This window comes from Mixophyes fleayi, chromosome 11 (genome assembly GCF_038048845.1).
Source record: "Mixophyes fleayi isolate aMixFle1 chromosome 11, aMixFle1.hap1, whole genome shotgun sequence".
NCBI classification, from domain to species: domain Eukaryota; kingdom Metazoa; phylum Chordata; class Amphibia; order Anura; family Limnodynastidae; genus Mixophyes; species Mixophyes fleayi.
The window spans coordinates 29,141,639-29,161,986 of NC_134412.1; the positions used below are offsets into that span (position 1 = coordinate 29,141,639).

Sequence of the window (20,348 nt, forward strand, 5' to 3'; positions counted from 1 at the left end):
TAATGCCCTTCTACTTTTTAGAACCGATTGGTTGTTATGGGCAACACCTCCACTTTTCCTTTTTAGAAGGTCTCATAAATATATCTGTGACGATTATGTAGTATATCTAATGACTGATTGCTATTTTCTGCTGCATTCATGTATGACAATGTGAATATTTTACGTAACCTTGTAATGTAATTTCAACATGTGCTTTGCTAGATGACATGAGTTTGAAGTTATGCATGTGTTGTTAATCTTTTGAAACTAGCCAGGCCCAGGATAGATAAGGGTCTTGGAGGAGTTTGAAGCCCAAAGTTGTAAAACATCTAGCCACTCAAGCAGAGCAGAGGTGAGAGATTCTCTGAGGTGCCCAAACATATATCTTAGTGATAGATAATTTACTTTGGAAAGCTCTGTGTCATTTTGGGAATCAATCTAACAGAAATGAAAATGTAATTCCAAAGGTGGGGGTGAAGAGCCTGTAAGAAGGGTTTAAAATCTTCTGACTTAGACAATAACATGTGTATTTTCATGAGGGGTCTATCAAGACTGAAATGTCTCATGCTTCTCAATTGTGTTCCCTCACATACAAAGTTTTAACTAAGTAAGTAGTGACTCTGGTTTTATTTCCTATTATATTTTCTGAAACTTACAATATATTGTATATCTTGTTATTAATTTTTGTAATTAAGCCTTGGAAACATTTTTCAGATGAAATAAATTTAATCTAGAGTGTTCTCCGTGATTCTTTGTGAATTTACGAAGCCCAGGGAGGCTCATGTTAAGTGTGTATGTGATTTAAGTGTGAAACATTAATACGTGTTTCTGGTGAACTTAAGGACACCATAATAAATCCTTTGTGGTGGTAGAAAAGGTGTATTCATTGCTAAGTGACTAAGGTGACACCAGTCACGGCCAGACTGCTGTATCTGGGACAGGCTAGACGTTCGTGACAATATCCCTAAGACTTCTGCTGATGAGGATGCATTAGTATGCTGGTTGATAAAAGTAGACCTTATTAGTATGCTGCTGGTCATTGAGGAGTTCTAATATTTTCACTCTCATTGGAGAGGCAGCTAATTTAACAGTGGTCTCCATTCGCTAGCAGCCCAACACTTGCACATGCGCATATAGCTTTCCCAGTGAGGGATCAGCAGTGTCGGGGAGACATCAGCTGAATCCTACTAACATTGAGCAACCTGAGTTGCTTTGCTGTGAAAAACCTTGCTTTTCACAACTAAATTAATTAACAAATGCTGCTGTCCCCATAGAAATCTATTGTGGCACTGGTAAGCTCTAAAATTATATCTATTAATGTCGAAGAAATTTATGATTTCCCCGACACTAGTCCTGTAAGAAATAACCAAAAAACGGTGAAATAGCATTTTGCTGCCGCTTACCCCGGCAATTTGGCTCTTCACCACTTCTTAAGTAAACCCCTTAGTGTTTTTTGCAATAGAACTGAATGAGGTATAATTGTACAATTTACATTACCTTTTCAGTGCTTTACTGAGCAAATAAATCCTAAGAATTCTCCATACTACTGGGACTTCAACCATTCATATTTGTTTTTATTGATATGAAATTGAATTCTATAAAGTAGTGAAGTGATATATATTTATAAATAATTGTGTGCTGTGGTCTATCAGTTCATAGAGAAACATTTGTATTTTTGGATTTTATGGGTAACAATTGTTAGCTTCCAGCATTAAGGGAGGTCTCCTCTGGGCTTGGGGTAGTTTAGCATTTCACCAACTCCACGCTGCACCAGTTAAACCATTCCCACAACAAAAGAATTTAAAAATATATATATAAATATATATATATATATATATATACACACATATACATAAACATACAGTATACTAATTATTTAAAGGGTCACAGCACTCCAACAGTAAATGCTGCAGTGAAAAGCAACAGAGACCATGGGGTATAATTATCAAGTTACGGGTTTAAAAAAGTGGAAGTGTTGCCTATAGCAACCAATCAGATTTTAGTTATCATTTATTTAGTACATTCTACAAAATGACAGCTAGAATCTGACTAGTTGCTATAGGCAACATCTCCACTTTTTCAAACCTCCAGCTTGATAAATTTACCTCCAAGTCTGTGCTTTCTGTTCCACTGCATATACGTGAAGTGGCTAGCTGGGTCATGCATGCTTAAATCCCCCTAGACTGGCCCAGAAAAGTAGTTGACCTCTACCACTCTGGATGAGTATTGCCAAAACAGCTGCCTTATTGATATTGTAATGACAAGTTATGGCTATGGCTCTTTTTGTATAACCGCAAAAATTGCCTATAGAAAATCAGGCTTGTCGCTGAAAATTAATAATTAGCGTCCCTGGTTAGAACATGTGATCACTCAGTGCCAATCTGGCAGCACAATCTTCCCAGGAACATTGAACCAATGAGCCAGAATTTAAAAAAAGTGAAAAACGCAGTAGAGGAGACAATGTTGAGCAGCAGCATTCATTTTAATTCAATGACGATTACAATGGAGTCCAGGTGGCTAACAATCAGAAGAAATAGACGAATGGCATATATCCACCCATATACAGAGTTGTACACATCTCGAGATGCGTCAGTAGGGTTGAGCGGGCTCGGATTCCCGAAATCCGAACACCCCCGAACAGTGCCGATCCGAGCCTGATCCGAGCACTGTTCGGGTATTCCCGCCGATCGCAAAACTCAGAACGAGGCAAAACCTCATCATCGCGCCGTCGGATCTCGCGAGATCCGGATTAATCTTATTCCCTGCTGCCCGCCGCCATCTTCACTCGGGCATTGGAGCTTGGATTGAAAACAGCTTTCAGACTTTTGCCTTGAAAAAGCCAAGAAGCGTTGGCGTTTTGTTTTAGCTATCCTCATTGCCTCTTATTTCAATCAAGAATCGCTCCCCAGTTTTTACTAGGTAGGGTATTTCCCATAACCCCAGCGATTCTTGTTACTCAGTTTCCTCCAATTTTCACTACCTCCGCTTTATAACAAAGTTCACTGATCCTGCAGTATAAGTCCATTGGTACTGCTATATAACTCCAGTCCAGTGGTACTGTCCTGTGCCGCATATAATTTTTAAAGCCTTTGTCGGGTGTGTGTGGTTTAGGGGTACGCTCTCTTGTGCTGCATATAATGGAGTACAAAAATTTGGAGGATAAAGTAGGAAAAGATCAAGAACCACTTCCTCCTAATGCTGAAGCTGCTGCCACTAGTCATGACCTAGACGATTAAATGGCATTAACGTCGTCTGCCAAGGCCGATGCCCAATGTGATAGTAGAGGGCATGTAAAATCCAAAAAGCCAAAGTTCACTAAAATGATCAAAAAAAAGAAATTAAAATCATCTGAGAAGAAACGTAAACTTGCCAATATGCCATTTACGACACGGAGTGGCAAGGAACGGCTTAGGCCCTGGCCCGTGTTCATGACTAGTGGTTCAGCTTCACACAATGATCTAAGCCCTCCTCCTCCCCCCCTCTAAAAAATTTAAGAGAGTTAAGCTGTCATCAACAACACAGCAAAGAACTCTGCCTTCTAAAGAGATGGCATCACAAATCCCCAAGGCGAGTCCAAAGGTGTTGGTGGTTGCGAAGCCTGACCTTCCCATCACTGTACGGGAAGAGGTGGCTCCTTCCACCATTTGCAGCACGCCCTTTGCATATGCTGGAAGGATCACCCACAGTGCAGTTACAGATTTGGATAATGAAGGTGTCAATGTTGTACACCAGGAGGAGGATATTGATGTAGCTGGCGCTGAGGAGGAAGTTGACGAGGAGGATGCTGATGTGGTTTTCTTAAATGAGGCACCAGGGGGGGAAACAGTTGTTGTTCATGGGATGAAAAAGCCCATCGTCATGCCTGGCCAGAAGACCAATAAATCCACCTCGTCGGTCTGGAATTATTTCTATCCCAATCCGGACAACAAATGTATTGCCATATGTACCTTATGTAAAGCTGCAATAAGCAGGGGTAAGGATCTTGGCCACCTAGGGACATCTTCCCTTATACATCACCTGAAGAACCTTCATAAATCTGTGTTTAGTTCAGGAACTGTGGCTAGGACCGTCAGCAGTCCAGGGACACCTAAATCCCTTGGTGCCGTTGTATCCACACCAGCAACACCCTCCTCGTCAATTTCCTCCTCGATCTGGATCGGAGATAGTCATGCAGGCCATGTCACCGGCATGACTGAGTCCTCTTCAATCCGGGTTTCTTCCGGAGGATCCTGCAGCGGTACGCCTACTACTGCCGCTGCTGCTATTGCTGCTGGGAGTCGGTCATCTTCCCAGAGGGGAAGTCGTAAAACCGCTACGTCTTACACTAAGCAACTGACCGTACAACAATCGTTTACCATGAGCATGAAGTACAACAGCAGTCATCCTATAGCAAAGCGGATAACTGCAGCCTTGATAGCTATGTTGGTGTTAGACGTGCGTCCGGTGTCCGCCATCAGTGGAGTGGGATTTAGAAGGTTGATGGAGGTATTGTGTCCCCGGTACCAAATCCCATCTAGATTCCACTTCACTAGGCAGGCGATATCCGGGATGTACAGAGAAGTACGAAAAAGTGTCCTCAGTGCTCTGAAACATGTGGTTGTACCCACTTAACCACGGACATGTGGACAAGTGGTTGAGGGCAAACTAAGGACTATATGACTGACAGCCCACTGGGTAGATACATCGCCTTCCGCAGCAACAGCAGCAGCAGCATCAGTAGCAGCATCTCTGAAACGCCTGCTCGTTCCAAGGCAGGCAACGTTGTGTATCACCGGGTTCAGTAAGAGGCACAACGCCGACAACCTCTTAGAGAAACTGAGGGAAATCATCTAGCAGTGGCTTACCCCACTTACACTCTCCTGGGGATTTGTGGTGTCGGACAACGCCAGTAACATTGTGCGGGCATTACATATGGGCAATTTCCAGCACGTGCCATGTTTTGCCCACACAATAAATTTGGTGGTGCAGCATTATCTTAAAAGTGACAGGGGTGTGCAGGATATGCTTGCGGTGGCCCGCAAAATTGCGGGACACTTTCGCCATTCTGCCACTGCCTACCGAAGACTAGAGCACCATCAAAAAAGCCTGAACCTGCCCTGCCATCACCTCAAACAAGAGGTTGTGACGCGCTGGAACTCCACCCTCTATATGCTGCAGAGGATCGAGGAGCAGCAAAAGGCCATTCAAGCCTACACAGCCACCTACGACATAGGCAAAGGAGTGGGGATGCGCCTGAATCAAGCGCAGTGGAGACTGATTTCCGTGTTGTGCAAGGTTCTCCAGCCGTTTGAACTTGCTACACGAGTAGTCAGTTCCGACACTGCCAGGTGATTCTCCTGATCAGGCTGTTGCAGAAGCAGCTGGAGAAAGTGAGGGAGGAGCTGGTAAAGCATTGCGATTCCACAAAGCATGTAGCTCTTGTGGATGAAGCCCTTCGTACGCTTTGCCAGGATCCGAGGGTGGTCAGTCTCAGGGCTGCCAAGAAGAATTCAGGGCCCGGGTACAACAAATTCATGGGGCCCCCCTCATATTCAAGTAAGACCCAAAATTTTTTTGCGCCGCCTTACGGCGGCGCAAATTAATTTAGGTGTATGGTCATACATTCAGGGGCGTGGCTAGCCAAATGGCGGTGCAAAAATTTTGGGAGGTGTGGTCATGCATTTGGGGGCGTGGCAAACGTGCCATTGGGGCGTGGCTAACATAAAAACCACTAGGCTCTCAATTCGCCAGAGCGTCACATATGTTCAAGCACTCCTGACTTTCAGGACATCTACCACCACAGTGTAGTATACAAACAATGCAGTGTGTACACAAACAGTTCAGTCTTGGCCTACACCTTACATTGGGCACAACATTCACCAAAAATTGGTATTGTCCTTACTAGAATCACAACATTTCACACACTGTGCTGCTCTCTCCTACCTGTTCTTCTCACTTTCTCCACCTGTGGCTGCTGCTTTCTTTTGTTGCGGCTTGTCCGGATCCAGGAATGTTGAAGGACCTATTTTGAAAAAAAAATGGCTACATTTAGAAAATTACAGCCAGCCCCGGCCTTAAATCAATAGCACTCACGATTAATAATTAGGCCTTCCTCCAGCCCCAACATTAAAATAATAGTATTCACATTTAATAAATAAACCTATTTCACTTCCTGCAAACAGCCCCAGCAATACCTATTTCCCGCAACCATCACTGCCATTAAATAACTCATAGTCACATTTAATAAATAGACCTCATTCTCCCTAAACTCACCCCAAGATTCAATAGCCCCCAAACCACCCCATCTTAAATTAATAGTCCCTACTATTAAATTGCCTCACCATCACCCTACAAACAAAATAGCGGCCATTAATTAGCCGCCACCTACCGCACACACACTACATTGCAACAAGCCCCATCACAACTACACTGCGACCTCCATGCTGCTTTCCCCCCTTTTTATTCACTCTGTGCCTCTCTCCCCTTTTTTTTAACTCTGTGCCTCATTGCACCTTTTTTTCCTCTGTGCCTCTCTGCCCCTGTTTTCCTCTGTGCCCCTCTGCAGTTTTCCTCTGTGCCCCTCTGCCCCTGTTTTCCTCTGTGCCTCTCTGCCCCTGTTTTCCTCTGTGCCTCTCTGCCCTGTTTTCCTCTGTGCCTCTCTGCCCCTGTATTCCTCTGTGCCTCTCTGCCCCTGTATTCCTCTTTGCCTCTCTGCCCCTGTATTCCTCTTTGCCTCTCTGCCCCTGTATTCCTCTGTGCCTCTCTGCCCCTGTATTCCTCTGTGCCTCTCTGCCCCTGTATTCCTCTGTGCCTCTCTGCCCCTGTTTTCCTCTGTGCCTCTCTGCCCCTGTTTTCCTCTGTGCCTCTCTGCCCCTGTTTTCCTCTGTGCCTCTCTGCCCCTGTATTCCTCTGTGCCTCTCTGCCCCTGTATTCCTCTGTGCCTCTCTGCCACTGTATTCCTCTGTGCCTCTCTGCCCCTGTTTTCCTCTGTGCCTCTTTGCCTCTGTTTTCCTCTGTGCCTCTCTGTCCTTGTATACCTCTGTGCCTCTCTGCCCCTTTTTATAGTACTGTCCCTCTGTTTTCCCCCTTGCCTCTCAGTTTCTTTCCTTACCTCTTGTAAGCTTCTTTCTTTTCTTCTCTTCTGTCTTCTCCTCTTTCTTCTGCCTTGGTCTTGTCTGGCTGCGGCGCTCCTCACTGACTGACTGTCGGGCGTGACTTGATGACGTCATGCCCGACAGTCAGTGTGAATGGAGAAGACAGGAAAGGAGGGACGCGGCGCCGCGGTCACGTGAGTATTGATTTTTTTATTATTTTTTTTTTTTTATTTCTTATAGCTCCCCCACCAACGGACCACCCCCCGGGAAAAAAAAAAAATATATATATATATTTTTAAAAACCGCAAGATACAAAAAATTTTTTACAAAATAAAATAAAAAAAAAATTTCAGCGAGGGCCCGGCCCGAGCCCCCTGGCATGGCCGGGCCCGGGTAAAATGTACCCGCTCCCCCCCCCTCTCGGCGGCCCTGGTCAGTCTTTTAAAGTCAGAGAAATACATTCTGGCCACCGTGCTCGATCCTCGGTTTAAAGCGTATGTTGTGTTTCTGTTTCCGGCAGACACAAGTCTACAGCGGTGCAAAGACCTGCTGATCAGGAGATTGTCATCTGAAGAGGACCGTGACATGCCAACAGCTCCTCCTTCATTTTCTTCCACACCTGTGGCTGCGAGGAAACAGCTGAGATTTCCTAAACGACCCGCTGGCGGGGATGCAGAGAACATCTGGTCCGGACTGAAGGACCTGCCAACGATTGCTGACATTTCTACTGTCGCTGCATTGGATTCTGTCACCATTGAAAAAATGGTGGAGGAACTCTCACACCTCCACTTCCAAAGAGATGGTGGTACGCGACACATCATTTCTCTTTTCTACAGGTCCTGCATCTCACATCGAGATCAGAATCGCCTTGTTTTTCCTTTCCCTTCTTCCTCATGTGTCTCCCCCTCACCACACCCAACTACTATTTTTGAATAGAAACTCAGGCCTTTCTTGTAGTGTAGAATATCCCTCACACTTCCATCCACCATGAACTTCAAAATTTTATCACTTAATGTCAACGGCCTCAACTCACCAAACAAGCGCACAATGGCCTCACAGCATTTCAAGCAGAAGAACCCAGACATAATTTTTCTGCAAGAAACGCATCTCAAAGTCCCGCACCCTACGCTGGCCTCTAAATCATATCCGCACGCTTTTTACTCTTCTGCAGATGCTAAGCGCAGAGGTACAGCAATTCTAATTCACAACAGAGTCTCGCTGTCTATAGACTCCCAGACATCTGACTCTCTTGGTAGGTACATCATCCTTAGAGGCACCCTAAACCAACATCCCATAACTCTGGCTTCAGTATATGCTCCAAACGTGCAGCAGGGAAACTTCTATGCAGACTTTTTTCCGCAGCTATCCTCACATGCAGGAGGTATGATTATCATTGGAGGGGATTTTAATACTATAATAGACCCAGTACTGGATAGGTCCAGTCAAACACATATATCTGTGGGCCATGTCGGGGAATCTAATAAGCTGAAATCCGAACTGAAATCATTCAACTTGTATGACGCTTTGCGAGTGTTATATCCTTTTTCCAAATCTTACACTCATTACTCAGGACCTCATGACCTATACTCAAGAACAGATTATTTTTTTGTTGACCATTTGACAACTCAGAGGTTGGGGGATGTTCGGGTCCTCCCGGTGTCCTGGTCTGATCATGATGTGGTCGAGCTGATTCTGCGCTTACCTCATTTCCCTCAGTCATGCCCCAAGTGGCGTCTAGATGAGTCTATACTCCTTAAGAAAGAGCATATCTCCCAGATTTCCCAAGCTATCTCTGATTACATCTCCCATATCGCAATCTGTCCTTTGGGAAGCCCATAAGGCCACTATACGGGGTACCCTCATCAAATTGACAGCACAACAGAGGTGGAAAGAAAGAGAGCGCATTCTGGAGCTAGAACAACAGATACAATTAACTGCAACTCGCCACCAAACTAATCCTAAAAAACGTTTATACTCCAAGCTCCTTTCTCTCAAAGGGCAACTAAATCAAATATTATCTAAGCAAGCATCTAAAACTCTTCTATGGGTCCAGCAGAAATACTATGAAAAAGGAGATAAGGCGGATACGATCTTGGCTTGCAAACTCCGTGCCCGACGTACTCGAAATAGAATAATGTCGTGAGGGATGCCGCGGGGTCCCTACTCTTTGACCCTCAAAAGATAGCGCAGCGCTTTAGGGATTACTACTCCTCGCTATATAACTTGCGTCCCACATCAGATGACCCAGCCCAGCTTAAGGCAAATATTAAAAACTACCTTCATTCTTGCCGATTACCTAAACTCACTAGAGCACAATTAGCATCCCTCAATGCAGATATTACGTCAGAGGAAGTCTCTGATGCTATCAAAACTTTAAAGCGTCAGTCTGCCCCAGGCTCAGATGGATTTCCCGCTATTTATTACAAAAAATTCTCCCGCCAGCTAGTACCCATGCTCACGGGATTGATGGGATCGATTATGGAAGGAAGCAAATTTGATGGTGCCACCACCAGAGCATGGATTGTGGTGATACCCAAACCTGACAGAGACCCCACTGAGGTAGGTAGTTACAGACCCAAATCACTTCTTAATGTAGATTTAAAGCTTTTTGCTAAAATACTTGCCAATACATTGGGTCGTGTTCTCCCCTCATTGGTCCACCCTGATCAAGTGGGTTTTGTTCCGGGTAGACAAGCCTCAGATAACACCAGAAGAATAATAGATTTAATTAATTTGGCTAATCGCACGTCTCTCCCTGCTCTGGTGGTCGCTTTAGATGCTGAGAAAGCTTTTGATAGAGTGGCCTGGCCCTTCATGCAGCAAACCTTAGTGAGCATGGGGATCCAGGGAGCTTTTTATAAGGGAATTTCCGCATTATACCATAATCCCACAGCTTCGGTTTTAGCTAATGGTCTCACCTCCTCTCCCTTTAGTATAAATAATGGCACCCGTCAAGGTTGTCCTTTATCTCCTCTACTTTTCGCTCTAATTATGGAGCCCTTGGCAGTAAGGATTAGAAATAATCTGGACATCACAGGCATCCCCACGAGTACTAGGGACCATAAGATTGCATTATATGCGGATGATGTCATACTTACCCTCTCTAAGCCACATATTTCCCTGCCCAGCCTTTTTAATGAAATTGCGTCCTATAGCTCACTCTCGAACTATAAAATAAATGCTGATATATCGGAAATCTTAGACTTAAACACTCCTCAGCATATTATTCAATCGCTTAAGGCCAATTTTAATTTTAGATGGCAACATAGTAAGATTAAATATTTGGGAATCTATTTAACTAAAAGCTACCCCTCATTATATGCAGCGAATTTTCCCAGACTCCTCAACACAATTAGAAATGACCTATGCCAATGGAATAAATTTCACATTTCATGGATAGGCCAAATGGCCTCTATCAAAATGAATGTTTTACCTAGATTATTGTATCTATGGCAGACTCTCCCAATTCAGGTTCCCTCACATATCCTTAAGCATTTACAGCAGATGATTTCCAAATCCTTTTTAAGCACCAGACTGCTGGTGGCCTAGGACTCCCAAACATATTAAAGTATTATCAAGCTACACATATGTCCCAATGTATTCTCTGGCATTCCCCTCCTTATAGTAGAGTGTGGACTCATATTGAATCAGATATATTACAGTTATACTCCCCATACTCCTTGCTTTGGATCTCACCCCAACATAGGACAAGGCGCCTAGCACAGCTTCCCACAGCCCATTTTTCTGTTTCAATCTGGGAACAAGTGACTAGATCCTATAAAATGTTATCTGAATACCCACTTCTTGTCCCGCTTTGGAACAATAAAAAATTTGAACCTGGCCTAGATCACAAAACATTTCATCACTGGACCTCTCACAACCTGCTCTTTGCCTGGGATCTGGCTCCAATGAGGGTTTTCCCTACATTTTCAGAATTGCAAAATAGATTAGGTCTGCCGCGAATTTACTTTTATCAATATTTACAGCTTAGGCATTTTTATCGATCCCAAAGGACTCCTCCCCCGTCAGACCGATGTTCGCCCTTAGAGTCTCTATGTCGCACATCAACCGTTACTGGAGGCTTAATATCCACTGTTTACCAGCTGATTAATAGCTTTGGTCAGCCGGATAAGGAACCGCACAAACTAGCTTGGGAGTGGGACATTGGGGAGACCCTGACACCAAAAGAATGGTCAAAGATTAGAATTAATGTAGCTAAGACATCAATTTCGGTGAGAACAAAGGAAAATTCATGTAAAATTTATTACAGGTGGTATTTAGTCCCCTCCCGTCTACATGCTATCTTTCCTACATCCAGTGATTGATGTTGGAGGGGTTGCGTACTGCGTGGTACCCTGTTGCACGTTTGGTGGAGCTGTCCTAGACTGCAATTTTACTGGCAGCAAATTCATAAGCTGATTGAATCTGTGACACAGATTAAGATGCCCGATTCCCCTCTTTACTCCCTCCTACCCAGACGGCTTCCTGACGTCGCCCGACCCGTACAAAAACTCATTGGTCATATGGTAAATGCAGCTAAATGTCTGATAGCCGCTCACTGGAAAAATATTGCCCTCCCCTCGCTCTCAGCTACCATTAGTAAAATTTGGTCTATTTACAGAATGGAAAGCATTACAGCTGTCCTTAAAGATAAACCAGAGAACTTCCAAAATACATGGTCTCCTTGGACGAGCCATTTCAATGCTGAACCCCCATTAACAACCGTTTGACACTTATCCGCTCCCATAAATTATGATCATTAGAGGCTTGGAATGTCTTGTATTTTTAAATGGTAATCACAGACAATCTGATCACACCTCCATATAGCCAAGTCTATCGCTATTTTTCTTCTTTGCCACCTGATTTAAGGAACAATAGGTGATAAACTCCCCCCCTCCTCTTTCTCTTCCCCTAATCCCTCTTTCCTCATTGTTTGTCTTCCCCCTTTCCCCATACAACAAAAATAAAAACAACCCTCGCTTTTTTACAGAAACATGCCAATTTTCTTTGTGCTGTATATACTCCCATATATATGCATGTCTGTTATTTAAAGTGAATTGTTTCACATATTCATCATATGATGTCTCATTTTCACTCCAGTGTTGTTTTGAAAAACTACAATAAAAATGTACTTTTCAAAAAAGAAAAAATGGTGGAGGATTACTTTGCTGACAGCATCCAAGTAGACATGTCACACAGTCCTTACTTGTACTGGCAGGAAAAAAAGGCAGTTTGGAAGCCCCTGTACAAACTGGCTCTATTTTACCTGAGTTGTCCCCCCTCCAGTGTGTACTCGGAAAGAGTTTTTAGTGCAGCGGGGAACCTGGTCAGTGAGCGACGAAGGAGGTTGCTTCCGCAAAATGTTGAGAAGATGATGTTCATCAAAATGAATTTTCAATTCTTCAATGAAGACAAGCAATGGCCTCCAGAGACTACAGAGGGACCTGTGATTGTGGAGTCCAGCGGGGACGAATTGATAATGTGTGAGGATGAGGAAGTACACACTGAAGGGGGAGAGGAATCAGAGGATGAGGATGAGGACGACATCTTGCCTCAGTAGAGCCAGTTTACTTTGTACAGGGAGAGATGAATAGCCTTTTTTGTGTGGGGGCCCAAACAAACCAATCATTTCAGCCACAGTAGTTTGGTAGGCCATGTCGCTGAAATGATTGGTTTGTTAAAGTGCGCATGTCCTATTTCACCAACATAAGGGTGGGTGGGAGGGCCCAAGGACAATTCCACCTTGCACCTCTTTTTTTGGGCATTATGTGCTCTTTGGGGCCTAGCTTTTCACACTGCCATCCTGCAGTGCCACTCCTAGATGGGCCACGTGTTTGTGCCGCCCCCTTGTGTCGCTTAGCTTAGTCATCCAGCTAACTCAGTGCAACCTTTTGGCCTAAAAACAATATTGTGAGGTGTGAGGTGTTCAGAATAGACTGGAAATGAGTGGAAATGAATGTTATTGAAATTAATAATAGCGTAGGAGTGAAAAAAAAACAACCCCAAAAATCTGGATTTTAGCAGTTTTTATGCTTTTTAAAAAACAAATCAGAACCCAAAACCCAAAACCCAAAACCTTGAAGGGGTGTTTTGGTAAAACCCATTAGAACCCAAAACCTGAAGGTAATCAGAACCCAAAACACGAAAAGTGGCCGGTGCACATCCCTAGCGTCAGGTTACCATCAGCAGAGTACGCACCTGGTTTACACCAAGCTATCAACATGATGTATTTGCATCCGCCCTCTAGCAGGTACAAAAGATACGTCTCCGAACACACATATCTGTGTGTTTCTGCAGGTCTGTACGAGTTGACCTTCTCTCTCCCATTCCGCCTCTCCAGTCATCAGGAGGCGTACGTGCCAGATACAAATCATTCTGCATCAGCACATATGCATTCATTATCATTGTGGGCCTGCACAGTGCGATTTTGTGAAACTTAGCCTACAGAAAGTGGTGTAAGTTCAACTCAGGCCCATAATACTGGAATGCTGAAAGCAATGTCCTGTGACAGTTGCAGTTAGTTGTAGATTTTATTTACTTTATGTTGTTTTGTTTGTGTTTTGTTTTGAGGGGGGGGGGGTGAGGGAGAGTGCCAAAGGCCCAATTAGCCCTGGGCTTCACTAGGTCTAGAAACGGCCCTGCTCATAAATGCTCAAAAGGTGTCAAACTTCATGCTGAAAAGGGTAAATATAGAATAAAATATACAGTGCTAGTACACAGTAACTCTAACATAAGTCAAGTTATGTCAAGCTTTATGTTGTCTATTCCCATGTCTGTTAATGGTGCAGATGTCTGTAGAGGATGGGTACTCTTTAAACAAAAGCACACAATACAACATAAAAGATGCCTGCCCAGCCCATGTGTATAGGTGAGGGCATTGACCCTGGTGTACGAGATACCTGTACTCAGTGGCGGGACTACCATTGGTGCAGCAGGTGCCGTGCACTGGGTCCCATGCAGATAATGGGATCCGCTGCACGGCAGAGGGTCGGGGGCCCTGGCTCCCTCATTCCCGCCTCCCTGTACTGGGGCCCAGAGTTCGATAGTCCGTCTCTGCCTGAAATATGTATGTTTTGTAAGGTGGCTCTGTTCTTCTGCCTAGGAACAGATTCAGTTGGTGTCAGGCAGTTAAACAGCCCTAACACCATAGCTGCCTACTGTCCCGGACTTTCTGGCAGCCCCCCGAATTTGTAGGAGTTCTCCAGGACTCCCTGGAGAGCAGTGTTACCTCTCTCATCTGTCCACTTTTTTTGTGAAGTGGGTGGGGCCTAATGACACGATTCACAGCGAATCGTGTCATCCTAGCTAATGAAGTGATCAGCTCAACCATGGAGATATGCATATTTTGGTTTGCTAGCATGGCTTTATATCTGTTAATTTAATAAAACAGTGACCTTACTTTTCCCACACAATGTTGTACCTGTTTTTGTTGGGTTGGAAGGGGAAACTTTGCATTTGTGAGGGACTGTACCAAACTGTACTTTGGACTAAAGATTCCGTTTCTCAGATAACTGTTTAGTTTTAGGTGGCTAAAGTTCAAATAGGTAAGTTCAGAAAAGAAATCTCTATTTTTGGAATATGCTCTCAAAATTGGCTGATTGGATTCTCCTAAAATTAAAAATCACCAACCAATATAGTTCTGCATACCAAATTCAATGTCGATCGGCTATACTGTTCAGAAGTTCTTAGCTTTTAGAAAAAGAGGGTTACAGTGGGAGACTTCGTAGAACTGTCACCAACTATACTAATGGCTATTGTTCGTATAATATATATTTATTTCATAAAAACACAAACATAGGAACAATACTCTAATTGTAATATATAATCTGTTTAACAATAGCATGCACTTGTTCATTTGTAAAAAAAATAAATTATATGTTAAAGAAATAAAAAGCATGAACTTACTTGTTGTACTTTGTATTCCCGGTAATATAAGGCTCCGCACTCCATTTGCGGTCACAGTGTAGATGGTAAAATTGTAATCTACTCCTGGTGACAGCCCAGTCACCTGTACAGAGTTGGTTGTTATATTGCTGATGTTCACGTTTCTTGGGTTCGTTACCACCACGTAGGTGTATGACATGGTATTATTATCAGTGGGGATCATCCAAGTAAGATTTACATAGTTTAACCCCACAGCAGAGACATTGAAGCCAGTGACACTGGATGGTCCTAAGTAGACACAAATACAGGATTTTTAATACATGTTCCACTATACATTTACACGCACCAATGAACTTTAACAGTCCATTTACTAAAATGTTGCTAAAAGACTGGTTTGTCGATCACCTATCGCCAAAATTTAATAAGAAAATCTCATCGGAGCAGCTGTGTGATAATTAGCTGTAAGGCCATCCTGGCTGGGAGACGTAAGAAGAGTCTTATCGATTCGTCAGTTTTAGAATGATTAAAAATGGTGAAAAAAAAATATTAAAAAACAACAATAATATTTCCAGCTACCGCCATCCTGAGGTGCTGATAGCAATACATAGGGAGATATAGGGAGATATAGGGCTTCCCCCCCCCCCCCATAATAAACAGGCCTGAAAGTCTACAGTCAATATAGAATGCATTAGTATGCTGGTTGGTTTGATATGCTGCTGGTCATCGAGGAACAGTAATTAATATGCTAGTTCTCAATGTAGGGCAGCACTAATGCACTGGTTGTCACTGGGGCAGTACATAAGTACTGATAATACTGATGGTCATTAAGTGGATTTACAAATGCGCTGATGCAGTACGTGGCCATGTGCACACAACCATATTTATTTCCTTCTCTATTCTATTCTGGTTTCTAAAAGAAGAAGAACGGAGTGGAGGGTACTGGCATAGGGATCACTGGGACTGACTGAAGCAGATCTTGGAGCCGGGATGAGGGAGAGAAGAGTAGGAACACTTCTCCCACTATGTGTTCTGTCACCTGTCTCAAAACGTGGACAACCCCTTCTCCATAAAACATACCCCTCATACAGTAATTAGAACAGGTCCCTCTGTCCTCCACCAGGATCTTCCAATGCAACACTGTTTTATGGTGGGTGTAAAGGAAAAAGGGACTGGTAGTGGGCAGGACATATTTAGAGGTTTAAGAACAATATAGCAAAGGAACAAACATTGCAAATGTAACTTCTAGGCTAAAAGACTAATAAACTGTGGTAGAAATAAAAAGCATTGTTTAAAAAAAGTTTATATTTATTTGTTCCTGCCACATATTACACTAGCACTGTTCTTTTCTTTGGTATATTATTGATAAAACTAAGGCATTTCCAATCTAACATTATAGATGTTGTTAGCATCAGACTAATTAGGATGAGCGCACAAGGGGAATGTCAATTACTTTTGATAACTTAGAGAATTGCCTCTTTTTTTTAATGGGTTTTAGCAAAATGAAACACACACACATATATACTCATAGATGATATTTTTACATATACCTTTGGAAACCCCCTTTAACAATATTGAGGTAGCTCCTGTGGGAATATTACTACAGTTATCTATGTAGAGAAGTTATTTAGCTAGCACATATATATTATTCAACGCTGTACAGAGAATACATATTCATTGACATCAGTCCCTTCCCCAGTGGAGCTTACAATCTATACTCCCTACCACATGGAAACACACACTATGGTGAATTTTGGCAGAAGCCAATTAACCTACCAGAATGTCTTTGGAGTATGGGATAAAACCCAGACAAACCTGGGGAGAACATACAAACTGCACACAGATAAGAGTCCTGGTTGGAATTGAACCCATGACCCTAGTACTGTGAGGCAGCAATGCTAACCACTGTGCCAGTGAATACAGTGCTCACCTGGTGTTCTACTGATCATGTGTCCATACTACTGGAACCAGACGCTGTCTCACTGTCAACTAGTAATTGCAGTAGTAGCCAGGGTTATCCAAAGTGGTATATCAGACATTTAATTATTTACCGATTATAGTTGTTTCTGAACATTTTTTTAAGCTGCATTACTAGGTATAAAATGACTCAATATAAGATAAACTCCATTAAGTCAAACAATTGGATGAAGTCGTTTCAAATTAATAAACATTGATTGCTTTGGTTTTATGTGAAAATAAACGAATGGTACGCTACGGCGTGGAAGGGCAAATTACGCAATCAAACTAGCGATAAATACATTTACTCTCACACATACATTTCTTAATAGTTTACCTTAATAAAGTTCCAGCACATAGTCCTTTGTATTCAAGTATAATGCATTTAATAGTTTAATATAATAATGCTAAAACTTCTTCAAAGACATCTAAGGCTCAGGATATAGGACATTTTTAGTGTCATACTAACCCACTTTTTATCATGAGAAATCCGCCGCTGTCGGCTAAGCGATCGCACCCTGCGTACGCTAGTTATGGATGATAAAGGATTAATGCTGAAAATAATCTTGTGTTTGAAATGCAAATGAGTTGGTTTGAACCAGTATTTTGAGGGGCTCCTGAGGGAAGACACGTAGGCAACAATTGGAGTGAGTTGTCCCCACCCTTGGAGAGCATCGTTTGAACCGACCTATAACCTGCATTATACTGCACTGTCCTAAATCCTGAACCAATGGAGAATGCTTTTACAATTATCTTGTTTATTTTACGACATCATCACTGTTTTTAATGTAACACAAATTGTATATAAACCAGGCACTGAGACCACCCTTTAGTCTAATTTGACCACAGGCTTCAGGACTGAATGACTGTTAGCTGGATCCAGTGCGTATGTATCGGCTGTACTTTATTTTATTATTGTTATTTGTTACATATTGCTATTACATCTCTTTTGTGCGTTGGAACCACATTGATCGCTGCGGGCAATATTTACTTGTAGCTACAGTACGAGCAACGCCATCTATATGGAAAATATGCTGAGGATGACGCAGCACAGCCACCATCTTGACATGGGAATATTTATGCATCTTTTATGTGTATATTATATGCCTAATAAAGGTTTGACACACAAACTTAAACTTGAACTAATTAAGTGACCCTAAACATACTGCATTGTGTGTGACAATGCTACAAATGGTATAAAACATTTTAGTGCCAAGCTATGAAAGAAAATTGTATATTTGCATGACCCAAGCATGTGTGAAGCATGGAAGGTTAATTAGCTTTTAAGTTATTATTCACTTACGTGTTGTCTCAGTTTTGGATATTCCAGCGCTGGTTTCATTTTCACTTATTGAATATACTGTTATGTGGTAGATGACACCAGGAAACAGACCAGTTGCTATATAAGGACTATGTGCAGTAGTTCCATTTATTGTTTGTAATCCTCCAATTAAAGTTACTCTGTACCCTGTAATATTCACATCTCCGGGCTCTGTCCAAGTCACAGTTATTGAGGTTTCAGTTACATTGAGTGTACCCACACCAGAAACCTCAGCTGGTGCTGCAAAACAATAAATATAATAATAAAAATAATATCAGTAAAATAATAATAATAACATAAATAGTAATATCATTATTTAATTACACTTTATTTAAATAATTTAAGTTGGCAAAAAATATCAGTTATGCCATCATTCATTTGAGATCATGTTAATCAGATTTCAGAAAGAATAGCTGCAATCTTCATTTATCATCAAATGTTATATTTTTAGCAGTAATAAGCTGTGAGTGTAATTCTTCTATAAGGACACTCAGAACGTGCACTCAGAACGTGCCCGGCAGTCTATGTGAATCTGTGAGCACTGATAGCTTGTTACAGAGAACTGTTTTGTAACAATACAGTATTTTTCAGTACAATGCTACTGTCACCACTAATTTATGTTTTTTTCATGTCCATTAAAAGCACACTCATTACTGTTTGAAATTCAATGTGCATACATTGAAATAACAGTCAACAGGGCATTGTATTATACCCATATGTATATACATATGTATTTAGAGTAGAAATCAAAACTTCCATGTAGATTTCCCAGATTGTGTCTGGGACAAAACTTGCATAACTCCCAACATTAAGAATCATGAAATCAGGTGCAAAATAAGCCTGCCCTTGTACAGCCCAAACACAGCCCACAAATGTGGAGATTTGGGTAAAATGTAGAACTCCACCCACTTTTTGTTAAGCCCCACCTCTTTTGCAGCCCACTAATCGCGATGTCCCACCAAAATCAGGACAGTTTGGAGGTATATACCTGTAACAACCCAATTTTTCTTTCTAGATAAATCATACTTACCAACTTTCTGCCATTGCCTTCCGGGAGCTGCCGTGGGGGAGGTGGGGCGTGCGGGGGGGGGCTCCAAAATCGTGTCATTTTGGACCTGCCCCCCCCGTGACGTAATGACGCAAACGCGTCATTTTGCAATGGGGGAACGGGGCCAAATGCTGCGATTCCCTGAGAATCGCTGTATTTTGGCCCTAATTCTGCGGGAGATTGCCATTCTCTCCCGGGAGTCCAGGAGACTCACCCAAAATGCGGGAGTCTCCCGGACATTCCGGGAGAGTTGGCAAGTATGAGATAAAGAGACAACCCTCAGTGCCTCTCTAGGTAAATATACAAGCCCCAGATTTTCTCCCTAGGTAAGTAAACAAGCCCCAGTGCCTCACTAGGTAAGTGAATAAGCTCCAGTTTTTATGCATATACTGAGACAATAGGACATATTGTATTTACGTTTAAAATTTGCATTTATCAACAACCAATCAGTAATTAGCTTTTACATGTTTAGTGTAAGAAAATGAAAGCAAATGTGATTGGTTGGTATGATTTAGGTTACATTTTGCAAGCACACACTTAGTGCCCTACTTTGAGGGGCGGATCTAGATTGTTTGTATTCATAGGGGGAAACGATTTAGGCCTCATCCTCTTTTTAAGTTCTAACAATGGGCTCCCTTCGGCTGAACACTATGTGCATGTTCAGTGTCGCTTTCGGCACAGGCAGTCAGAGTATGCTACCAGGTCGCTCTGACTGTGTTTAAAACACATTCAGAGCAGCCTGGCATGGTCTCTGTCTGACCATAGTGTGCAGCCGCAGGGAACAATTAACCCGCTCGCCCCCGCTGGATCCGCCACTGGGTCCACTAAAGACCTTTTTTCTTCTGTCTTTCGTAGTCCAATGGGGGAAAAAAATATCTGATAAAAAATGATATGTCCTCACACTGAAGCTGCTTGCTGCCAAATTAGTTTCCCACACTAATCTTGTGACGGGCAAATTTAGTGGATTCTTTTTCGCTAAACTGGATTGGCGCTTGTAGGAACAGAGCTGCATAGTCTAACGAACACAGGGACCTCTGAAAGGGGGTTTGGGCTCTGCTGCTGGTAGGTTCGCAGGTCGCGGCCTTCAGAC

General features: G+C 42.8%; 1 protein-coding gene across 1 annotated transcript in view; it reads right to left on the reverse strand.

The window, feature by feature from the left end:
- The window catches only part of PTPRH (protein tyrosine phosphatase receptor type H), a 152,685-nt gene that overhangs the window by 72,202 nt on the left and 60,135 nt on the right, over window positions 1-20,348 (reverse strand). Inside the window, exons 3-4 of the mRNA XM_075189606.1 lie at window positions 18,193-18,450; window positions 14,958-15,224 (exon numbers count right to left, since the gene is read on the reverse strand). Of these exons, the coding sequence (XP_075045707.1) occupies window positions 14,958-15,224; window positions 18,193-18,450 (525 nt within the window). The remainder of the gene's footprint in view (window positions 1-14,957; window positions 15,225-18,192; window positions 18,451-20,348) is intronic.